Source organism: Meriones unguiculatus, chromosome 7 (genome assembly GCF_030254825.1).
Source record: "Meriones unguiculatus strain TT.TT164.6M chromosome 7, Bangor_MerUng_6.1, whole genome shotgun sequence".
Taxonomy (NCBI): Eukaryota; Metazoa; Chordata; class Mammalia; order Rodentia; family Muridae; genus Meriones; species Meriones unguiculatus.
The window spans coordinates 59,910,917-59,934,058 of NC_083355.1; the positions used below are offsets into that span (position 1 = coordinate 59,910,917).

Genomic DNA, 23,142 nt, shown 5'->3' on the forward strand with positions numbered 1-23,142 from the left:
TTTAGCTGACTAGATTTAAAATTGAAATGATCAAGTATTTAATGGCACTACCTTTGCATGCTTCAGCTCTAGTTCTGCGAGTTCCACTAAATTTTTTCTGAACGCAGCAACTCTTCGGGTCTTAAAATCTATCAGCTCTGTAAACACAAACAAGACAATTATGTTGGGGATTGGTCTGATGCTTGTATTTTTATGCTAATTACTGGCCCTCAAGATCTGGTTACTGCCTGGATATACCTATCCTTGTGGTAACCTGCCTCAGACATTACACCCAATGGGTTGATTAAAGGCCTAAAACCTGGGCAGGGCAGAACAGGGTAGTCTAAGGTGCCAGGGCTTTGAGTTCAAGAGAATCACGGGGAAAAGGATGTGAAGAGAGGAGGAAAGAGGATCCCATGATGGGTTAGCATGGAGATAGAACCACGTGGGCCAGGAGGAAGGACTCCAATAATGGTATGGAAAGGCCCACATGAAGAATAAAAGCAAGTATTTATTCTATCCCAGATGAGATGGGATAGGCCAGGATTAAGGTAGATGGCATTGGATGGGGGCTGGGAGATGGATGGGGAGGTTACTGATACAGTATAGATGGAATTATCTGCCAGCCCAAGGTGTTTTAAGGGAATTATAAAATCTGACAGGTCTCTGTGTTTTAGTTAATTGTGACAGCAGGTTAAATAGTACCGCCACATGATTACAGGGCTAGCAATAACAGTATTTAGCTCAAGATCATTTATTTGCAACACAATTAGAATGCCTCCATCACAAAGCACACCCTTCCAGGCCTGTCCATGGTACCTTGTTTTGCAGACTCGGATATTTTTTCAAACTTCTGACAGCACAGCTGTTGCGAAGTTTCAGCCTGCAGAACATCTTTGTTTTTTGCTCTTGCCTTGTCCAGCGCTTTATTGGCATTTTCATAGTCCACCAGTGACCTAGACCTTCTGTAGAGGAGGTCCTGCGAAACAGGGTTCAGGTTGTGCTGCGCCCTTCCCGGAGTTAGATGCAACCCCACCAGCAGCAGTGACGTACACAGCCGGAGCCTCTAAATACTTTGTTCTGGGGCGCTAACCAGGCCTCAAACTTCACCATTAATTATGCTCCCAGTTCCTCAAGGTTTTTAATAAATAATAGCTTAATTGGAGCAAGTCACATACTTTACGACTTGTTCATTTAAAATATAGAACTCAGGGCTTGTACCATGTGCACAAAGCTGAACAAGCATCTGACTCAATTTTAGACGGTATTTACCGCTCAGTAAGAAACCCCACACTAACTGCCAGCTTTCTATCTCCATACATTTACCCAGTCTGGACAGGATCGCAAGTAGTCCAGGATGGCTTCAAAACCACTACAAGGCTGAAGATGACTTTGAACTCCTGACCCTCAGTCTCCACTTTCCAAGGCTGCCTAACAACAGACCTGATGTAACGCCCACCACCGCCTTTTTCTTTCTGTGAGACATCTCTGGCTGGCCTGGCCTGCCTCTACCTTCCCAGTGCTGAGATTAAAGATGAGGGCTACCAGACTCAACTGATTTCTTCTTTAAAAACACACACACACAAAAAAAAACCAACCAAGAACATTAAAATGCCACAATATTTATTAAAAGGTAAATGTGATCCTCGCATGGTGCTCACTGTTATTCTGAGCACTGAGGAGGCAGAGGCAGACAGATCTCTGTGAGCTGGAGGCCAGCCAGGGCCGTACAGTGAAACCCTGCCACTCTACCTCAACACCCAAAAAGGATTCACAGAGCAGCAACATTCTTCCACTGGGGCCCTGGTGCTCTCTGCACATTCCAACTTTAGTACACATGCTGCTGAAACGAGCACCAGCTGGATTTACTTTTAAAACTGTGTTTTAAAAAGTTACCTGTCTCAAGCACATTCTGTAACAGAGCCTTCAGAAGGGAGTAACCAGGCTGGAGGCATGGCTAAGTGGCAGTCCAAATGCAAGAAGCAGGTTCAAGGGAGCAGAAGGGGCCTATCTGTACCCCAAAAAACCCCACAGAGCACTGTCCTTGCCAATGTGTTCACAAACCACGAATTATTTGGAAATTACAGCATTCTCAGTGCTTCTTATATGTCTGTCTTAAGATTTGTTCTATTTTGTTTTTGTTTGGTAACTAAGTCTTTTACACACAGCAGAAAATGTGCGAGTCACCTTAAAATATAAGATACTTGTGTTTAATAGTGTTCTCACCTCAGCCAAGCATTCATTTGGAACAAATCAGAAACAAGTAGATACACAAACCTTAGTTGGGCATTTTCCTTTTTTTGTTTTGTTTAGACGGTTTCTCTGTGTATACCTGGCTGTCCTGGAACTCACTCTAGACCAGGCTGGCCTCCAACTCGCAGAGATCCACCTGCCTCTGCCTCCTGAGTCCTGGGATTAAAAGTGTGTGATACCATGCCTAGCTCCAGGAAAGGTACTTTCGTATAAAATTTATTTATTTTCTTACGACAGGGTCTCACTACACAGCCCACGCCAGCCTTACCAAGTGCTGGATCTCAGCCTTGAGAGAACAGTGCACACAGCTTGAAAATACAGATTAGTATCCCCATAAAGCAACTCTTCACAGCCTCCCTCCAATAATCTCTAAAGAAATGACAAGTTACCTTAGCTGCTTGAGACTCCCTCAAGTAGTACTTTAACAGGTCGGAGAGCTTGAGGTCCTCGTCAGCAGACACCCGAGCTTCTATTTTCTGAAAAAGGAGCCCTGGGCATTAAATCACCTGTAACCTTGAAGAACTACAGACCCCACTCAGCTTTTTCTGGGTGTCTTTTATAATTCCAACAAGAAATTAACAGAAAAATCAAGCATAATGAGTTTATGAGAAAATTCTACATTTGAAACCTTGGCTTTCCTACCATTTTTAGCTCCACTATTATAGTTTACTGTAATGGCAACTGGTAGCCATCCGCAGACGAAGGCATCGAGAGGAGATGGAAAGGGAAGGTAAACAGCTCTTTGACAGTAAGCCAGGGCTGGTGGGGTGGTGCACACCTTTGATCCCAGCACTCAGGACACAGAGGTGGGTGGACCTCTGAGAGTTTAATCTACAGAGTAAATTAGCCAGGGCTATACAGAGATCTCAACCCTGTCTCTAAAAGCTACTCCCACCCCCCAAAAAAGAGATGAGGATAAAAGTAATGCCAGTTGTTTTTAAGGTTCTGAAGGGTTTTGTTTGTTTTGAAGATAGGGTTTCTCTGTGTAGTCCTGGCTGTCCTGGACTCACACTGTAGATCAGGCTGGCCTCAAACTCAGAGCTCCACCTGCTTCTGCCTGCAGAGTGCTGGGATTACAGGTGTGCAACACTGTGCCGGGCTGATAATGTGGTTTTTGAGAACATGTCTCACTATGTAGCCTAGGAGGGCCTGAACTCATGTAACAGGTATGTCCCATCATATCTGGCTCAGATAATGTGGAAGGGGTAGTTTTTAAAAAACTTATTATTGTTGTGTGTATATATGAGTGTGTACGTATGCATGTGTATGTGGATGCACATGCTATGACATGTATGGAGGTCAGAGGACAACTTTTCTCAGTTGGTTCCCTGCTTTCAACATTCCATGGGTACCAGAGGTCCCAGAAATCCTTTTACCTGCTAAGCCCCCTCACTAGCCCCTCCCAATTCTCTCCCTGAGACAGGGTCTCACAGAGCCCAGGGAGCCCTTCACTTAGGACCCTATTGCTGCTGCTCCCAAGGGTTGGAATTAATGTTATGTACCATCAGGCCCAGCCGAGACACATTATTCATTTTCTTTTTTTGAGAAAAGTGTCTCACTGTGCAGCTCTGGCTGGCCTTGAACATGTGCCCCAACATATCCAGTTTAAGAGATGTTTTATATATGCTCAATGCAGTAAGGACTTATGTCATTCCCCAAAAGTCACTTAAGCATTCAGAAAGCAAAAGAAGAAACATGTATTTGGTGACACTGGGAGGAACAATATTACTGGCTATATTTTTTCCTTTCCTTTCTTTCTCTTTTTGAGACAGGGTTTCCTTTCTCTGTATAGTCCTGGCTGTCCTGGAACTCTTTGTAGACCAGGCTGGCCTTGAACTTAGATATCCTGCCTCCCTCGTGCTATGATTAAAGGTGTATACCACCACTGCCTGGCTTTTCTTTTCTTATTTTAGTACTAGCTACATTAAAAAATAATTCTCAACCTTGAAAAAAGAACCGAGATGTACACAAAGACACAGCACAGATAAACCTGAACACCTGGAATAAAAGAGCTATAAGCCACAGAGACAACCATTTCCAGGGCACTTCGATAATGCTTACCTTACATTTTCTACTACTCTCTATACTTTCCTATGTACCTGAAACTAGGCCGGGTGTGGTGGTGCACACATGTAGTCCCAGCACTTGAGAGGTACAGACAGGATTATCAGTATTCCGAGGTTATCCTCAACTACACAGAGTTCAAGCCTAGCCTGGGTTAGACCCTGACTCAAAAACAAATGTGAAATTACTGTGCAAACTGTCTATTTTTTCTTAAAAGGCATGCTCACCAAGTAGCTAAAACACAGGTGAAAAATCCACCAGTGTGAGCAAGCTCACAGAGCAACCTGAACACTCACATTCATTGTAGTGGGAGCGAAATGTGGTGAAATGGAACCACATGTGCTACAGTGCTAGTGTGGAAGGTCAGAGGTCAGCCTTTAGAAGTTGTTTCTCTTCTCAAGGGTCAAACTCAGGTCATGACAGGAAAGGTCTCTAGCCCTGAGCCACCTCACTGACCCTAATACCTTCTTCTTCTTCTTTTTTTTGATATAGTAGTCCAGTTTGGTCTTGAATTCAAAATCCCCCTGCCTCAGCTTCCAAAGTGCCGGGATTGTTAGTGTGACTCAGCACAGCTGACATTCTGAACTATCTACATTACTTTTACATTGTCTCTGCCACATGCATGTGTGGAGGCCTGAGAACTCAGGAGCGAGCTCCTCTGCCTCGCTGTTTAAGGGCCAGCACAGCGCTGGAACACAGGTAGAGTTCTATGCAGCAGTTCTCTCAAGTTTGGTACTTACTCTTGTTTTATCAAACAGTTCTGAAACTTTGAGGAAAAACCTGCAAGGGAAAAACACTTCGATGAGAAGCATCATTTGATTAATTTTTCACTTTAAATGTTTAGAGACAATGGCCCCAAACCATATTAATAAAAGACAGTATTGTTCATCACATAAAAGCATCTAATGGTCTTAACTAAAGACTTCAACAGTTTCATAAAAAAAAAAAACAAAAACAAAAAAACAAATTTCTGCACTTATTATAATAAGCTGTTTATGTTCTCTGATTTTTACACTCATGCTGTTACAAATGTGTGCCCTAAATAAATAAACAGCCAGTTGTGGGGGCTGGAGAGATGGATCAGGGGTTAAGAGCACCAGCTGCTCTTCCAGAGGTCCTGAGTTCAATTCCAGCAACCACATGGTGGCTCATAACCATCTATAATGAAATCTGGTGCCCTCTTCTGGTGTGCATGCACATAGAATACCACATAAATAGATAAACAAACAAACAAACAAATGAATAAATGGATAAATAAAGATAGATAGATAAATAAATCTTAAAAAAAAAAGAAAGAAAGAAAGAAAAGAAAAGCCAGTTGTGGTGCACACCTTTAATTCCAGCACTCAGGAGGCAGAGGCAGGTGGATCTCTGAGTTCCAGGCCAGCATGGTCTACAAAGACAGTTATAGGGCAGATAGAGATACAGCGAGACAATGTTTTTCAAGAACCTGGCCTTGAACTCACAGAGATCTGCCTGCCTCTGTCTCCCTGACTGCTGGGATTATAGGCATGCACCACTGTGTCTAAAATTTTTTAAATGTTAATTCTTTTTTCTTTTTGAGACAGGATTTCTCTGTGTAGCCCTAGCTGTCCTAGAACTCACTCTGTTGATCAGGCTGGCCTCAATGTCACAAAGAGCCACCTGCCTCTCCTTCCCAAGCACTGAGATTAAAAGCCTGCAGCTCTGCAGCTAACACCACCACCCAGCCTAATGTTATCTATTTATTTATTTATTCTTTAAAGAGAGCAATTAAAAGAAAATACTGGAGAACTGGAGAGATGGCTCAGAGGTTAACAGCAAATAAGATCTGGTGCCCTCTTCTGGCATGCAAGCACAAATGCAGGCAGAACATTTTATACATAATAAATGAATAAATCTTAAAAAAAAAAAAAAGAAAGAAAACACTGATGATAGAAAAGTTCTTAGAATACTCTGATAATATTGTTTGGTTGTTTATTTTTGGCAGTTAAGAAAATTGAACCCAGGGCTTCCTGTATGCTAGGCAAGGGCTCTACCGCCAAGCTACAGCCCCAGTTTAAACACTTCAGGATACACAGCATCTCTGCGCTGAAAACAAACAAACAAATAAATAAATAAGCAATTACTATTTCAGAATTCATTTTTAGATAGTGTGGCAAGTCTAATACCAGTTTTTTAAATATGCCAGGCTGGGTCTGGTGGCTCAACCCTTAAATCACAGGGCTTGGGAGCAAAGGCAGGCAGATCTCTGAGTTAAGGCAGGCAGATCTCTGAGCAAAGGCAGGCAGATCTCTGAGCAAGTCACATAGTAAGAATCTATCTCAATAAAAGGAGAGAGGGAGGGGGAGGGGGCCTGGAACGGATGGCTCAGCAGTGAAGAGCCCAGAGGTCCAAGGGACCCAAGCTCTGTTGACAGCACCCATGTCAGGTGGGTCAATTACCTATCACCCCAGCCCCAGGGTACCTGACACACTCTTTGACCTCTGAGGGCACCAGCACAGAGCTGTCACATACACACATAAACATACAAGTGAAAAGAAAAAAAAATTATAAAGAATATATGTATATGTTCCTTGAATTACGTACTTTTACGTATATGGTGTTTTGCCTACATGTAAGTATATATAAAAATTTAAATCTGAATGTAGGTATATTGTGTAAATATGTCATACATGTGCAGAAGAGGGCACTGGCAGTGAAATTACAGGTGGCCATAAGTCACAAACATGCATACTGGACACCAACGGAGCCATTTCTCTAGTTGTAAGTTTAATTTTTCCCCCTTCTTTTTTGGTTTTATGACAGGGTCTTACTATGTGCTCTAGCCAAGCCTAGAATTCAAAATTGTTCTACTTCAGCCTCCAGGTACCATGAGGAGTATCTTCCATCACAATTTTATTTTATTTTATTTTATTTTATTTTTGAGACAGGGTTTCTCTGTGTAGCCTTGGCTGTCCTGGACTCACTCTGTAGACCAGGCTAGCCTCTGAACTCAGAGCGATCCACCTGCCTCTGCCTCCTGAGCGCTGGGGTTCCAGGTGGGCGCCACCACACTCTGCTCTCCATTGTTGTCTGGAGGCAGGTGTTTGCCTCCCAGTCTTGACTTCCAATGAAATATAAAGCAAATATGTGAAGTGTCCATATTTATCTATTTGTGTACAGGTCTCCCTATGTAGCCATGACTGGCCTAGAATTAATTATGTAGACAAGGCTGGCCTCACGCTCAGAGAGCTGCTCACTTCTGTCCCGAGGGGCAGGGATTAGAGGATGCACCGCCACGCCCAGCTACAGAGTGTAGTATCTTCAAATAGTAATTAGAAAACGAGAAGACAAAAACTACTGTAATAAAACCCCAGTTTATCAAAAATGGGCTGATAAGAATATTCTAAAACTCCTATGTAAATTACAAGTACTATTTCCTTTGCTGCCAGCAAGACCATTCCCCTGCTTTACTTACATTAATGTTCTTAACTATAATCCTTACTTGCATATATCTGTAGAGTCCTGAGTTCCTAAAGCATATAATGAAGACCCAATTCTATTGTAGTCATCAGCAGCACCTATGGAGAAAGTTTAAGTTTTAATAACATATTAACATTAAAATTAAAAATACTTACTGATCACCTATCTGCAAGATGTATTATAAGATACCCAATAAAGGAAATTATACAAGCAACTGTAATGCAATATGACAGATACACCAGACATATAAAAGCTGCTTCAGGAGCAGAAGTATATGATGCCACCTAAGTTGGAGAAGACTGGAAACTACAGAATGAATTGAAGTGTGCAGGAGGAGGTGTAATACCAGGATCACGGGACCCTCAGAGACCACCAGGAGACGACTCAATGCAAGAGCAAGAGAGCTTTATTATGAGAGCAACTGAACTTGGGATCCAAGTCTCACTGACACATCAGTACGGAAGTGGGACCCTGAGCCCTGAGTGAGCAGGGTTTTTAAAGGGAAAGACTTGTAAGCGTAGGGTTTCCATGACAGCAAGCAGGAGGGACATGTTTCATTGACTGCTGCCAGGGGAGATTGTCTCTATTTTTTGCTAAACATTTATTCTGTGATATTTCCTGGAGGCCGTTGCTAGGAGAGCTAACTTTTTTTTTTTTCTGCCAGGTGCACATTCTGTGATATTTCCTGGTACCTGAGTTCAGCTCCCGGTCAAGATGGCTCCTGATTTCAAAATGGAGTCACCCAAGCTAACTTAAACTCTTCAGAGGCATAGTGAGAGTACAATGACTAAAGGAAACAGCATGGGAAAGGCCACAGAAATGAGAACAGCACACTAAGAGCAGGCAGGACTCAACACTGCTGCAAACAAAAGAGCAGATGAACTGAAAACCGGAAGCATTTTCAAGGTCAAGGCCTTGCAAACCACAAGAGTTTCAGTTTGTGGGATAGACATCACTAAATATCTAAGTCATAAGGTGGCAAAAATCAACCTAAAAAGGATTTTACATCCTCCACCACTCAAAAAAAAAAAAAAAAAAAAAGTGCTATCTGCAGTCTAAAGTGGAAAGACAAAAAGGCAGAGTGACCAACCAAGAAACTGTTACAATAATGTGGTAGTAAGTCCTGGCAAAGCTGAAAGTCACTGTGAAGGTCTGACAGGTGGGTGCTGGAACCAGAGACTGGATATACACAGAACACACACAAACGATACCTCCTGTACTCAGACACTAGAGGGCAAAGCACTCAGCGGTTCAGCAGCTCACTTGCAAGTGCTTCTGCAGTTCAAAGGAGGCATATCCAGCACAATGTGGAACCACTCTTGTGACCTTGGTTTGTCACTTGTACTTGTCTCATGCAAAAATGAAGGTACCAATGGTACCCACACCATAATTTATGTACAAGACTGTATGAGTTATTAAATATTACAAAGTGTCTGGAATATGAAGTACATGCTACACAAGAACACAGCACAAAGCAGTTACCACATATTAGCTGGTAGTATGTAAGATACTTGTCTGGGAATACAGCAGCAGTATTTTTACTAGTGTTAACAAAACAAATAACCCCTATATTATACTTATGCTGCACAAAATTATTCTCAACTAGTAAGCACTTGACTATTATTGTTATTTCAATTAGGTATGTTCCATCTTTTTAGAGTTTAAAAACATCTTAAATTATGTGCACCTGTACATGGGTATGTGTCGGTGAATGCAAATGTCTGTGGAGGACAAAAGAGGACAGCTGTCAAATGCCCTGGAGCTGGAGCTACGGGTGGTGGTGAGCTGTCCAACATGGGTGCTGGGATCACCCCTGGGTCCTCTGGAGGAGCAGCCCTTAGCCGCTGAGCTACCTCTCCATATGTGTTAAACTTTGGATAAATTAGGTGTGGTGGTGCATGCCTGCAATCTCCGAACTACCGAAGAAGTGGCCCCAGGCTCGCTCAGAACCCTCCTGCCTCGGGCGCCACTGCTGGGTTACAGACATGCTACCGTGCCCACCCTTATTTTATTTTGTGATTATCAACTAGGAACGCACACTCATCATCATTTCTCTTTAAGCACCATCTATTTGGCCAAATGAATAGGAATCACTAATATTTTCTTCACTTCGTTTCCTCCCTGTCTCCTCCCTTTTCTTTTTCTTCCTTAAAAATTTACTTATTTAAACTTTATTATTTCAGTGTGTCTGATGTGTGTTTACTTGAGTATGGGTGGAGGCATGTGCTCAAGTTGATACTGTCTTCCACCTTTATACAGGTTTCCAGGATTGAACTAAAGTCATCATGCTTGTACAGCCAGCATCTTTACCCACTGAGCCATCTCATCTCACTTGCTACATAGCCCAGGCTAGCCCCAAGCAATGGGATTGACAGCATACACCAACAAAACAAGCAGATACTGCTTGAAAGGGTCTTGGGAAGCCGGGCATGGTAGTACACGCCTTTAATCCCAGCACCTGGGAGGCAGAGGCAGGCAGAGTTTGAGGTCAACTTGGTCTACAAAGTGAGTTCTGGGACAGCCAAGGTTACACAGACAAACCCTGTCTGAAACTCCCCCCCCCCCCGAAAAAAAAAAGCGAGGGAGTGATCTTGGGGACAGCTGAGGCAGGAATCCTCACAGTTCAAGGCCAGACGGAATGAAAACAGGTGGGGAGCTAGGATGGTACCCAACTAGGCATGCGTTTCCTCAGCATTCACAACATGCTGGGTTTGATGGCCAGCACCACAGGAAAACTGGACACAGCACACACCTACAATTTCAGCTTAGGCAAAGCAAAGGCAGGAGGATCAGAAGTTAAAGGACGTTTTTGGTTACATAATGATTCCCGCCCCCCCTCCAGACAGGGTTTTTCTATGTGTAGCTTTGGCTGTCCTAAAACTTACTCTTTAGATCAGGCTAGCCTCAAATTCACACTACCTGCCTCTGCTTCCCAAGCACTAGGATTAAAGGTGCGCCCCTCTATCGCCCAGCTGCGTAGTGATTTCAAGAACAGCTTGGGATATATTCTGTCCCAAAGAGGACACTTGAGGAGCGTGAGTGTCATAGGCCACAATTTAAGAACCACTGTTCTTAGCCGAGTGCAGTGACATACATCTGTAATCCCAGCACTTAGGAATCAGAGGCAAGCGGTTATCCGAGTTCGAGGCCAGCATCATCTACAAAGTGAGTCCAGGACAGCCAGGGCTGCACAGAGAAACTCTGTCTCAAAAAACAAATACTGCTGTTCTATATTCAGACTTTATAAAGTGTAAGCGACATGTTGACTTTACATTACTTCAGTTAGAACATAAGTTTGGGGCGTGGAGAGCCGACGCAGCGGTTAGAGCACCTGCTCCTTTGGTGGAGAACTTGGGTTTGGTTCCCGGCACCCACATCACTTGGCTCACAACAATGTCTGGCTCCAAATGATCTGATGCCCTTTCCTGGTCTCCCCGGTGCACATACAGCCACCGAGGCACTACATAAACACACATAAAACAATATTGGGAGGGGGGTGAGGGCTCTACAAAGCCCAGGCTGTCCAAAACTCACTATACAGACCAGGCTAGCCTTGAACTCACAGAGCTCTGCCTGCCTTTGCCCTCTGAGTGATAGAATTAAAGACATGCATCACCATGCCCATGAAAACAAACAAATCTTTAAAACAACAACAACAACAAAAAACTTTTACCACAGAAGCCTTACTTTTGTGAGATCTTGTCATTCTGTCGGATTTAGCAGAAGCATCCTTAACTCGGTTATGGTATTCTAAAAGGAATGTTCGTTCATGTTCAAAGAAGTCGTCTACATCCTGTGAGATGAGGAAAGAGCACTAGCTGTTTATACACGCATGCTCTAACATGATCTATAACTTTGTCTTCGCTATAGTCAGGAAATGAGCACTATTCCCCCAGCACCCAGGCTTTATGACCTCACCAACACAGGATGACTTTGAGGAAAAGGAGGAAATTCTGATATCTACAGGTGAAAAGCCTATTTTTCCTGGTCTATTATGCATTTCATTGGTCATTCAGGGGCCAACTAACTACTTGGATGATCCTAGCCAAATGAGCTATGTGGGAACAATGGTACAATTAACCACCATTGTCAATCTTTAAAAAAAAATCTTAAAAAACCAAACATTTATTTTTATTTTATATGTATTGCTGTTCTGCTTGCATGTGTGTCTGTGTACCACCTATGTGCCTAGCGCCCGCAGAAGACAGAGGAGGGTATTAGATCCCCTGAAACTGAGATGTAGACCATGTGGATACTGGGGATCAAACCTGGGGTCCACTGGAAGAGTAGACAGTGATTTAACCACTGAACAAACCATTTCTCCAGCCCTCAATTTCTTCTTGAAATAAGGCTAGATAAATGCTTTAAATTAAAAAAAAAAAAAAATCACTAATAGTGCTTTCTAGCAATTGCTCTTTGAAAGTGTTACTGATATAATTTAGGATTCATAGCAATAGAATCTAAGCAATAATTTGCACTACAAGGAGTGTCATTTAACCACTTAACTTCAAATGTATCAGTGTCAGTTTTCTAAACTGACAGATATATCTAACTTGTAGGGTTATAACAAGGACTGTAAGCACAAGCTACAAGTTAATATACTACACATTATATACAGCCATTGATTACCAAACATTAACTATCAACACACAGCAGCATTGAAAGGAAGCAGAGTGAGTCAATGCTAAAAAGCAGTCAACACAAGCTCAGAGTGTAAGTCAAACAGCACACACAAGCTTTCCTACTGACATGAGAGCAGTCAGTAACAATGAAACAGAAGCATTGTTTATATTAATATTTGCAGATATTGTAACATTTACTGAAAAAAGGTGACAGATGAGTAAATTATCGTACCATTTTTAAAGACATTAAGAAAAGTTACTATTTAGTAACTATTAAAATATTTTCACTCATATTTCATTTATCTTTCCCACAATCCCATGAACCAAGTGATACCACTTTATTTTGATTTTTTTTTTTGAGACAGGGTTTCTCTGTATAGCTCTGGCTATCCTGAAACTCGTTCTGTAGACCAGGCTGGCCTCGAACTCAGAGATCCACCATCTCTGACTCCCTGAGTGCCAGGATTAAAGGTGCGTGCCATGACTGCCCAGCTTATTACTTCATTTTGAAGATGGAGAAACAGATTCAGAGAAGACAGTTTTTCCTAGGATCACACATTTACCCAAAGACATTACTGAATCCTCAGCTGAATTCAACCCCGGTCTGTTCCAATATTTGCAAGCCAGAGCATGTGCTGGCAGGCAGCCTATCTGCAGCTGGTTTTCCTGACCTGGAAGGCCCAGTGTATATGTGATTCTGCATAGGCATTTCCCCTTATCTTGCTCCTCTACCCAGGGTCAGATAACCAGAAGATCCATAATGTGCACAGGGCAGCCAGGTATGGGGGCATACACCTTTGGTGGATCTGTTCCAGGTCCCAAAGGGCTATACAGGAAGACCATATTCATACAACAAAAAGTATGTGTTACAATGAACACTGCTTACCTTTACTCCTGAAACAATTACTCCATCTGCAGACTTAACCATGTTTTTAAAGAAATCCTCAAGTTTTTCTTTTTTATTTTTTCCTCGCACACTCAACTGAAAGAAAGGCAATAAAGAGACAAATAAAGTAAGTAAAAGTTTACACAGGACTTTCTTTAAATATAAGAAATGTTGTGGAGTACGACACATCATTATGATTCCGTATTAGCTCTAACCTACATTAGGCAAACTCATTACTCCCCTTACTTTGAGGACCTTTCGTCTTGTGTTGGATCAAGACAAAAGTTAACTTCCAACAGCATGAATGATTACTGGGGAAAAACTGTCTAACAAAAATCCCAGAATCAAACATGAGATGCCCTCTTGAATTGTTGGACAGGGGTGCCTAAGAGAATCCCCACCACACAACATACCCTTGTCAATCGTGGGCACTCATGCCATCAAAGTGGGAGGTAAGTCTGTACTGCTGAAGATACCATGTATTTAAAAAACAGCCTAGAGGCTTTTGAGCTGGAACTGACTTGAAGATCCCCTCCCTAAAGACTGGCTTTCACAGTACCAGAAGGTGTCATGTAAGCTTCCAAAGGGGGGAGGCACCAAACGGCCTCTGAACCAAGTCAACAACCAGCACATACGACAACCCTACAGGTGCAGTTGTGGCGCACATACTTGGTGGTAACCAACAAACATCTAATTAAAGCTAAGACCCACTCAACAAGAGGATCATCACGCCGGGTATCAAAAACCTAGCCAGCTACACAGTGCTAGTGAAATCATGGCTATTGGAGGAGAATGAAAACATTAATTTACTAAACCAGCATAATCCCTAACAAGTTTTTACCTTATGTCTACAGATAACTGCAGATCTCACCCCTCATCAAGGAAACCCATCTTTGCAACAGATAGACCACTGCAGAAAACCACAACCAATCGAATTATAGAGCTGGGAAGCCTAATCCCAATGGGTACAACATTTCAGAAGTGGGGGTATAAAGATTTTAATAGCCAGGGGATCAGGGAGTTTGCTGTAAGAGTGTGTGTCTCCTGGTAACATCAGAAGCTATACCCCCAAATTCTCAGCAACATGACTGCCCAAATGGGACCTGAAATAGAATGACATTAATGAATGTACCAAACTGGATGGGAAAAAGCCTATGTGCTTAACCCTAACACAAAGAATTATAGGCAACTGTGGTAATTTGAGTAAGACTGACACCCATCCACTCATATATTTGAATGCTTAAGGGGTGGCATTAGGAGGTGTGCCTTTTTGGAGGAAGTGTGCCACTGGGGGTGGCTTTGAGGTCTCAGAAGCTCCAAGCAGTCCCAGTGTTCCTCTCTTCCTAATGCCTACTAGTCCAGACGTGGAGCTCTCAGCTCCTTCTCCAGCACCAGGTCTGCTTGCACGATGCCATGCTTCCTGCCATGACAATAATGGACTAAATCCTGTACCCCCGCTCCAAAAAAACCACAACAAAAAAACAGGAGCTGGAGAGATGGCTCATCAGACTCAACGAAAAACAAAACAACAACAAAACCCAGAAGTGAGCCAGGTGTGGTGGCACAAACCTTTGGCCCCAGCGCTGGGAAGCAGAAGCAGATGGATCTCTGTGAGTTCAAGAACAGCTTGGTCTATATAATGAGTTTCAGAACAGCCAGAGCAATATAAGTGAGAGCCTGTCTTCAATAACACAAACACAGTAAGCCAGGCATGCTGGCATGCACCTTTGGTGTCAGCGCTCTGGGAGGCAGAGGGAGGATATCTTTGAATTAGAGGCCTGTCTGTTCTACAGAGCGAGTTCCAACAGCTGCAGCTGTATCAAAACAAACAGAAGCGCTATCACTGTCTCCATGAAAGGCACAATGAATGGTCAATAACAAGTACTAACTATAATCTAATCTCTAACTAGGTTTGTCATGTGTACCTATGATCCCAACAAGGCACACAAAGGCAGGAGGATTCTGCAAGTTTAAGGCTAACTGACCCTGTTTCAAACAGCCAAAATAAAATTAAAATCTAATCTCTAACATCACCTTTTGTTTTTTTTGAGACAAGGTCTCTCTAAGTAGTCCAGACTAACCTTAACTCAGAGATCCGCCTGCAGCCACCTCTCAGCCCTGTGCACCACCACCCTGCTTTGTTCAAACCTCTTAGAACAGTACAACTTCCTTTCTCTGACGCCTCAAACGCTACCAACAGTTGTTTCAAAGATTGCTCAAAATGGAAAGACACGAGTAATAAATGGTGTTAAATAAAGGACAAACTTACCTTATCAAATCGGGAAGATGGCTACGCAGGAACTTACCACGGAGCCTAACAACCTTCCTGCAATCACTGGACCCTCACAAGTCACCCTGTGACCTCCACACACACACCCACATTCAATAAACAAATGTAATTTATAATTTCTTAAAAAGTGCTGGAGTCTGCTCAAGAGATGGCTCAGTGGCTAAAAGCACTGTCTGTTCTTCCAGAGGTCGTAAGTTCAATTCCCAGCACCCACATGGTGGCTCACAATCATCTGTAATATGATCTGATGCCCTCTTTTGTCACGTAGATATACATGCAGATAGAGGGCTCATATATAATAAGTAAATAAATCTTTAAAAAAGTTACTTTAGTCAGGCACAGTGGTGCACACATGTAGTCCCAGAGCTCTGGGAAGCAGAAGTAGGCGGATTTCTAAGTTCAAGGCTACACAGATAAAACACTGTCTCATAAAACCACTTAAAACATCTAAATCCCAGCACTCAGGAGACAATGTGGTCAATGCCCTATGTACAGAATTCTAGACCAGCCACACACAGGGGAACCCTGTACAAACAAACATCCTAGGCCGTCACATGTCAGATGAGCACCTACAACTCAGCTGTATCTTTAGCTCTTTTACAAATATTTACTTTTAATAAAATGTTTATTTTTAATAACGTGTTTATTTTTATTTCATGTGCACCGGTGTTTTGCCTACATGTATTTTTGTGTGAAGGTGTGGGATCTCCTGGAACAGGGATTACAGACAGTTGTGAGCTGCCATGTGGGTTCTGGGATTTATACCCAAGTTCTCTGGAAAAGCAGCCAGTCCTCTTAATTGCTGAGGCATGTCTCCAGACCACAATTATTCATTTGGTTGGTTGGTTTTAAGTTGGGGTTTCTCTGTGTAGCCCTGGCTGTCCTGGAACTACTCACTCTGTAGATGAGGTTAGCCTTGAGCTCAGAGATCCACCTGCCCTGGCTGTCCTGGAACTCACTCCATAGAGTTAGTCTTGAACTCACAGATCCACCTGCCTCTGCCCCTCTAGTGCTGGGATTAAAGTGGTGCGACACCACTGCCCAGCTAAAATTATATATTCTTATACACGCTTTTTTAAAATTACATTTTATTTTCAAATTCATATACTTCAGTTAAAAACAAACAATACACTTAGAGACACCAAATTTTGAGTATCATAATTATCTTACCCAGCCCCTGAATTTATAAAAGAAACTCCTCTCAATTGCTATTTTGTTGTTTTGTTTTTGAGACAGAGTTTCTCTGTGTAGCTTTGGCTAACCAGCAACTCAATCTGTAGATTAGGCTGACCTTGAACTCATGGAGATCTGCCTGCCTCTGCTTCCGACTATTGGGATTAAAGGGATGTGCCACTACTGCTCAGCTAAAAGAAACTTCTTAGAGAAAAAAAATAAAGTATTTGGACTTAGATTGATTGATATAACTAAAACTTAACAATCTGGCCCAGGGCCCGGAAGCTGGGAGCTTAGTGTTAAGAGAAAAGGTAAAACAGACTCAGGGGATAGACAGAACTCATGTTAGGGGCCTTCCTCTCGGAGCCATTTCACAGGCCCTGAAATCTACTGAGTATGAGAAAGGCTTAAAGGAGTAAAAGGCTTGGGTTTCAGCCTGGCCCTGAGGGCCCGTGCCTGTAACTTTAAGGACTAACAAGTAAGCAGAGGCGGTATTGAGAGTTTGAGGCTAGCCTGAAATAAAGACTAAAATATGGAAAAAAGTTTTGGGGTTCAAAATGTAGCTTAGTTCACAGAGGCTAAATTTACCTCTCAGTTCTAGCCCTGGCAGCACATTCAACCAGGCACAACAGCACATGTCTGTAATCACAGCGCTCCTGAGGGAAAGAGGACCAAATGGTTCACATCACCCAGGGCTGCCTGGGGCATGAGGCCAACCTGGATACCCCACTCTCTGTCTCAGAGAGACAAAACAAGTTTTTAATCTCAGGTTTTTGAATTATGAAAGTTCCATTTCTAACTTGGTTTGACTGATCCATTCCAGTTCTATTGAACTGTCTCACCACTGAAATATGGTCCTTTCAACTGCCCTAAAGTCAAAGTTTGCGGACCAGTGAGAGGCCTCTGCAGGTGCAGGTGCCAGCTGGCACACATGAATAAAAGAAGCCTAATCTTACAAAGGAAAAGAAAGTCCAAAAACATTTTTAAAGGAGAGAAAGTATTCCGAAAAGGCCTTCGACCCTTTCCGTGACTGTAACTCTTGGTACTGGCTATCAAGCCCCAGGCTGTGCTCATGGCTGGCTAGTGATACTTCCTACAAAAATGACAAACAGCACAAACGAAGCCCACCACTGCTTTCACTGATTTGACACTTACATCCTGATTGTATTCCAAGAAGACGTGGAAATTTAAATCTTTTCTCAAAATAGGATGTGCTGCCACACGACACAGGAAAACTTCATGCATTGCAACTGTCTTCTTGAAAATCGCCAGATATTCACTAGAAACAACACAACATTAAGAGTAAACAATGGCATCAACTAGGAAGTCACTCCAGCAATTACTGTCTGGAGCGTTCTAACTGTGAAACTAGGAATGCAGAGACATAATTCACATCAACAAAGCCTTTAGTTGAATTGCTTAGTAAAAATATAAAATTCATCTCTGAGAAAGCCTCATGCTAGTTTAGTATTTGCTATATCTGAACGTTACCATCTCAGGTCTTACAAACTTTTCTATTATGCAAGTTGATGTGAGGTCACTATTATTTGATACAACCTTAACAACTCCTTTTTTTATAATTATAGCCTTTAGACACCTGAACACACACCAAAAATACCCACATCTCAGTAATCATATAGTCGGTATTAATAATTATTTTCACATATGTATAAAAATGCACAGCAACTGTTATGACATGCTGAAGAATGTGTTTAAGGTATACTGGCATGAATCCCGGCGAGGACAGAGCAGCATCCAACAGTTTTGTTATGTGTCTGTGGTGGTGTTGGGACAACAAGGAAAAGCCTGATACTGTTGCTTCAACTTCGTGCAAGAAGCTTAAGTGTCATGTACCAGCACACCAGCAGGCTCAGTGTGGGAAGCAGTGTGACCTCTGTGAGGTCATTCAGTGAGGGCAAAAAGGAAGTGTGCAGCAAGTGGCAGTGGGACAAACCCAAGGTTCTCTGTTACCCAACCCCAGCCAGGCCACAAAAGAGCCATGATCAGAGCCACTGGGGAACCAGAGGCTTCAGCAGTAACGTGTCCTGCTCATTTCCAGCCAGGCCTATGTAGAACTGTCAGAATTCTGATGTGTCACTTTACACTTTAACAAAGATCTACTTTGTTCATTTATTGCTTCCCAATAACTTACATAGCATTCCAAAAAGCAGCTTCATAGCACTGTGATTAGCTGCTTAAGAACAAACTTAAAAAGAAGAGTAAAGAAAATGCCCCAAGGGGAGAACTAGCCAGAAAGAGAAATGAAGGTGACAATAATATAAGGAAATTTACTCCCTTGGACAACTCTCAGAATACTGACAAAGTCTTTGAGTATTCTTTTATTCACATGGCCTGCTCCTCGGTTTTTTCTTCCTTTTATAACTCTGTGTAAGTGTGAGCACGCATGTATGCATGTGCCATGTGCCCTGACCTAAGTGGTCACTTCTTTCACCTTCTAAGGTTCTGGGGAGTCAACTCAAGGGCTTTGCTTGCTGAGCCATCTCATTTGCTGCAGTCTTGACAGTGTATCTCTGATTTATACTTTTCCTTTCTTTAGGAATAAAGTTTCCTTGCTATTTTGAAAAAAAAAAATAATATAAATAATGCATTAAAAATGTAGAGTTCATTTTCTATATTCAATTATTGTTATTTAAAATCTGGAAACATAAGCCAGGTGGTGGTGGCTTGCCTTTGATTCCAGCACTCAGGAGGCAGACGCAGGCAGATCTCTGAGTTCAAGGCCAGCCTGTTCTACAGAGTGAGTTCCAGGACAGCCAGGGCTACGCAGAGAAACCCTACCTTGAGGAAGAAATTAAAAAAAAAAAAAAAAAAGATCTGGAAATGTGGCTAGCAGGTATCTTTATTGCATGTAGCTGGATAGATGCTCTGAGATGTAAGATCACATATGAGATTGATGCTTATCATCATAAAAATTAAAATAAATTCCCATACCCTGAAAAATACAAAGTTTAAAAGTCTGATCAAAGAGGATTGGGACTATCTTGTCAAATATGTCAAAAGAAAAAGTTATCAAATTTTCAAGGACTTAATATGTTCTGAGTGCATATAAAGATGATACTTTTGTGTGCATGTGTTCGACTGCTGGGAGGCCAGAAGAGGCTGCCAGATTCCCAGAGCTGGAGTTATGGCTGTAAGCACCTGAAGTGCTCTGGCCTCTGCAAGAGCTGCAAGCTTATCCTCAGAGCACCTCTCCAGTCTCCTAAATGTAATGAGGAAAAATGTCTGTAGCTGTTCTCACTAGTCTGCTGCTACTCTTTTTCTTTAGGTCACCTGGGGATGGCAGAGGACAAGCACATTACACATTCTGCTGCTGTTGTTCTGAGACAGGCTTTTATGTGGCCCAGGATGGCTTTGAAGTCACTATACAGATGAGGCTGGCCTTGAACACCTGATCATCCTGCCTCTATCTCCCAAGTGCTGGGATTAGAGGTTTGTGCTAGTACGATTGCTTTTTGTTTGATTGGTGATTATTGACTGATCTACCTTAACTGGCTTGTTTGTTTTCTGAAACAAGGTCTCACCATGAAGTTTTCAGAAAATTTATATTGCTCTAAAAAGTCATATTCCGGGGCTGGGGAGATGGCTCAGGAGTTAAGAGTACTGGCTGCTTTTCCAGAGGTCCTGAGTTCAGTTCCCAGCAACCACATGGTAGCTCACAACCATCTATAAAGAGATCTATGATGCATTCTTCTGGCGTTCAGGGGTACATGCAGACAGAACACTGTGTACATAATAAATAAATCTTTTTTTAAAAAGTCATATTCCCTTCCTACTATTTAATAAAGTTTTAGAATACTCAATTTTCAGAGTCTATTTAAAGAATTTTAAAATGTGACAATGGAGACAGTTTTATAAACTGAAGAGGCTCTGTTCATGACCATTAATGAACACAGACTGTTAGGACTAGATTTTTCAGTCACTGTGGTGAAATGGTTAAATAATGAGTATCAGGGAGCAGTTAACAAATGTAACAAAAAACCATGACATACGCTTCCAGTTCCTGTTTCATCTTCGTGAATTCCTCCTTTGTCATGGACCCTTCCCCTTCTCCAAGCTTCTGCAGTTTCTCCCGTGAAGCATCAAAATCAGGTCTTGGTGGTGCTGGTGGGATCTATAACAAAACCAAGTAACTTTTAAGGAACTATTTGCTGTTTTTAAACCTTTATTTTGTGTGTATGCACCCACACAGCCCATGCATGCACAGTGACCAAAAGACAGTGGACAGTTTCTCTCCTACCACCACGTGCGACCAGGGATCAAACTCAGGACTTCAGGGCTTTCACCTGGTGAGCCACCTCAGCAGCCGTCTCATTCCTTTAGCAACTGCATCTCGGAACCTGAAGACAGTGGCTCCAGCACTAAGGAGACTGAAGCAGAATGGCTGCAAATCTGAGGCCATTCTACTACCTAGCACTACCAGCCTACCTAACACTTTTGAGTAGCTTTAAATACACAGCGAAACTCTGCCTCAAACAAAACAAAATACAACAGTCTTGATAATTCCAAAGTATAATAAATGAAAATAAATGAACTGAGCACTAGAAATGCTAAAATTCAGATTAGAAAACTTTACTAGTTCTAGAAATTGAGATCTCTGATGATGGAGGTGCACGCCATCAGTCTCAGCACTCAGCAAGCAGAGGATCTCTGTGAGTTCAAGGCCAGCCTGGATTACAGAGAATTCCAGGATAGCCAGAGCTATACCGAGAGACCCTGTCTACACAAACCAAAACCAAAATCAACCTGTGGGTTCCTCATACCAAAGAAGTAACAAAGTATAACACCTGCAGCAAACCCTCTTGCCTCACTCCTCCAAGTGCACAGCCCCATCATACCATTTTTTTGTTTAGGATAGTTTCAAGGAATGGAGAGGAAGCTCAGTGCTGCAACCTAAAGCCTGATGACCTGAATTTCTACCCTGCACACAAACCAGGCATGGTGGCACATGTTTACAATCCCTCATACAAGCATGTACACTTACATAAAAATAAGTATTAAAAGGCCAGGCATAGTGGCACACGCCTTTTATCCTAGCACTCAAGGAAGCTGAGGCAAACAGCTCTCTGAGCATTCAATGTCACCTTGGTCTACATAGGGAGTCACCTACAACTACATGGTGTCACCTAGAACTACACAATGAGACCTTGCCTCAAAAAATGAGATAAAATAGGTAGTTGTCAAGTCAGGAGCAGTGGACCATATAACCCATATTGGGAGGCTGAGGCAAGAGACTGAAGGCACTATGAGCAACTCAGTAAGAGCCTATCTGAGAACAAAGTAAAAACGGCTGTGGAGCTGGCGGGATGGCTCAGAGGGTAATGTGCTTTCCAGATCTGATTTACAGAACCCCCATGGTGGAAGAAGGAAAGGTATTCTTTCACGTTGTCCTCTGACCTCAGCACATGCTCATACACAAACAATAAATAAATGTAAAGCAAACTAAGCAAAACTGTTCTCAAATAAATGTTATAAAAATTATGTATACTGCTGGGCACACACCTTTAATTCCAGAACTCAGGAGGCAGAGGCAGGCAGATCTCTCTGAGTTCAAGGTCAGCATGGTCTACAGAGTTCCAGGACAGCCAAGGCTACACAGAGAAACCTTGATTTGAAAAACCAAAAATAAAATGGCCTCTGCATTAATGTAGACTCCTTAAAAAAAGAAAAGAAAAAAATGTGTACCATTTTTCAAATGTGTAAAAGATCATTAAACACAAAAATAAAATTTAAATAATAAAAAAATAGATATATATTTGTTGTTGCTGTATGAGATAGGGTTTCTCTGTATAGCCCTGCCTGTCCTGGAATTCACTCTGTAGACCAGGCTGGCCTCAAACTCAGAGATCCACCTTCCCTTGCCTCCTTAGTGCTGAGAATAAAGGTATGCAACAGTACAGCTGGTTGGGGCCTTTTTTTTTTTTTTAATTAATGATTACTATCATTGAGCACAACGTATTAAAAGGGATCTAAGATTAGAGGAATATATCTGAAGCAGAAAAGTCTTATTTAAAACTTAGATGACAAGCCAGGCTTGGTACCAAACACCTTAATCCTAGCACTCTATGACTCTGAGGTAGCCTGGTCTACATACATAGAGTTTAACACCGGTCGGTGCGCACACGCGCACACACACGCGCACACACACACACACACACACACACGAGTAGAGTGAGAGGCCTTGGAACACTGGGTCCTAAATGGAGGTCTCCAAACTCCCCCCTTAGGAGGGGAGACTGTAAGGCTGTAAGAGCCAGTGGGGAACAGAGGACACCAAGGAAACACGGTCTTCTAGACACAACAGGACAACACACATGAACTCAGACTGTGGCAGGATGCTCGGGGCCCACACAGGCTAAGCCAGACAGGGTCCTCACAATGAGGGAGAAAGTACACAGGAGCTCCCATCCTTA

General features: G+C 42.5%; 1 protein-coding gene across 1 annotated transcript in view; it reads right to left on the reverse strand.

The window, feature by feature from the left end:
- Positions 1 to 23,142, reverse strand: part of Snx6 (sorting nexin 6) — a 46,800-nt gene that overhangs the window by 6,148 nt on the left and 17,510 nt on the right. Inside the window, exons 5-13 of the mRNA XM_021655232.2 lie at positions 20,722 to 20,843; positions 17,867 to 17,990; positions 13,249 to 13,344; positions 11,428 to 11,533; positions 7,763 to 7,838; positions 5,037 to 5,076; positions 2,622 to 2,708; positions 799 to 958; positions 52 to 137 (exon numbers count right to left, since the gene is read on the reverse strand). Coding sequence (XP_021510907.1) covers positions 52 to 137; positions 799 to 958; positions 2,622 to 2,708; positions 5,037 to 5,076; positions 7,763 to 7,838; positions 11,428 to 11,533; positions 13,249 to 13,344; positions 17,867 to 17,990; positions 20,722 to 20,843 — 897 coding nt within the window. The remainder of the gene's footprint in view (positions 1 to 51; positions 138 to 798; positions 959 to 2,621; positions 2,709 to 5,036; positions 5,077 to 7,762; positions 7,839 to 11,427; positions 11,534 to 13,248; positions 13,345 to 17,866; positions 17,991 to 20,721; positions 20,844 to 23,142) is intronic.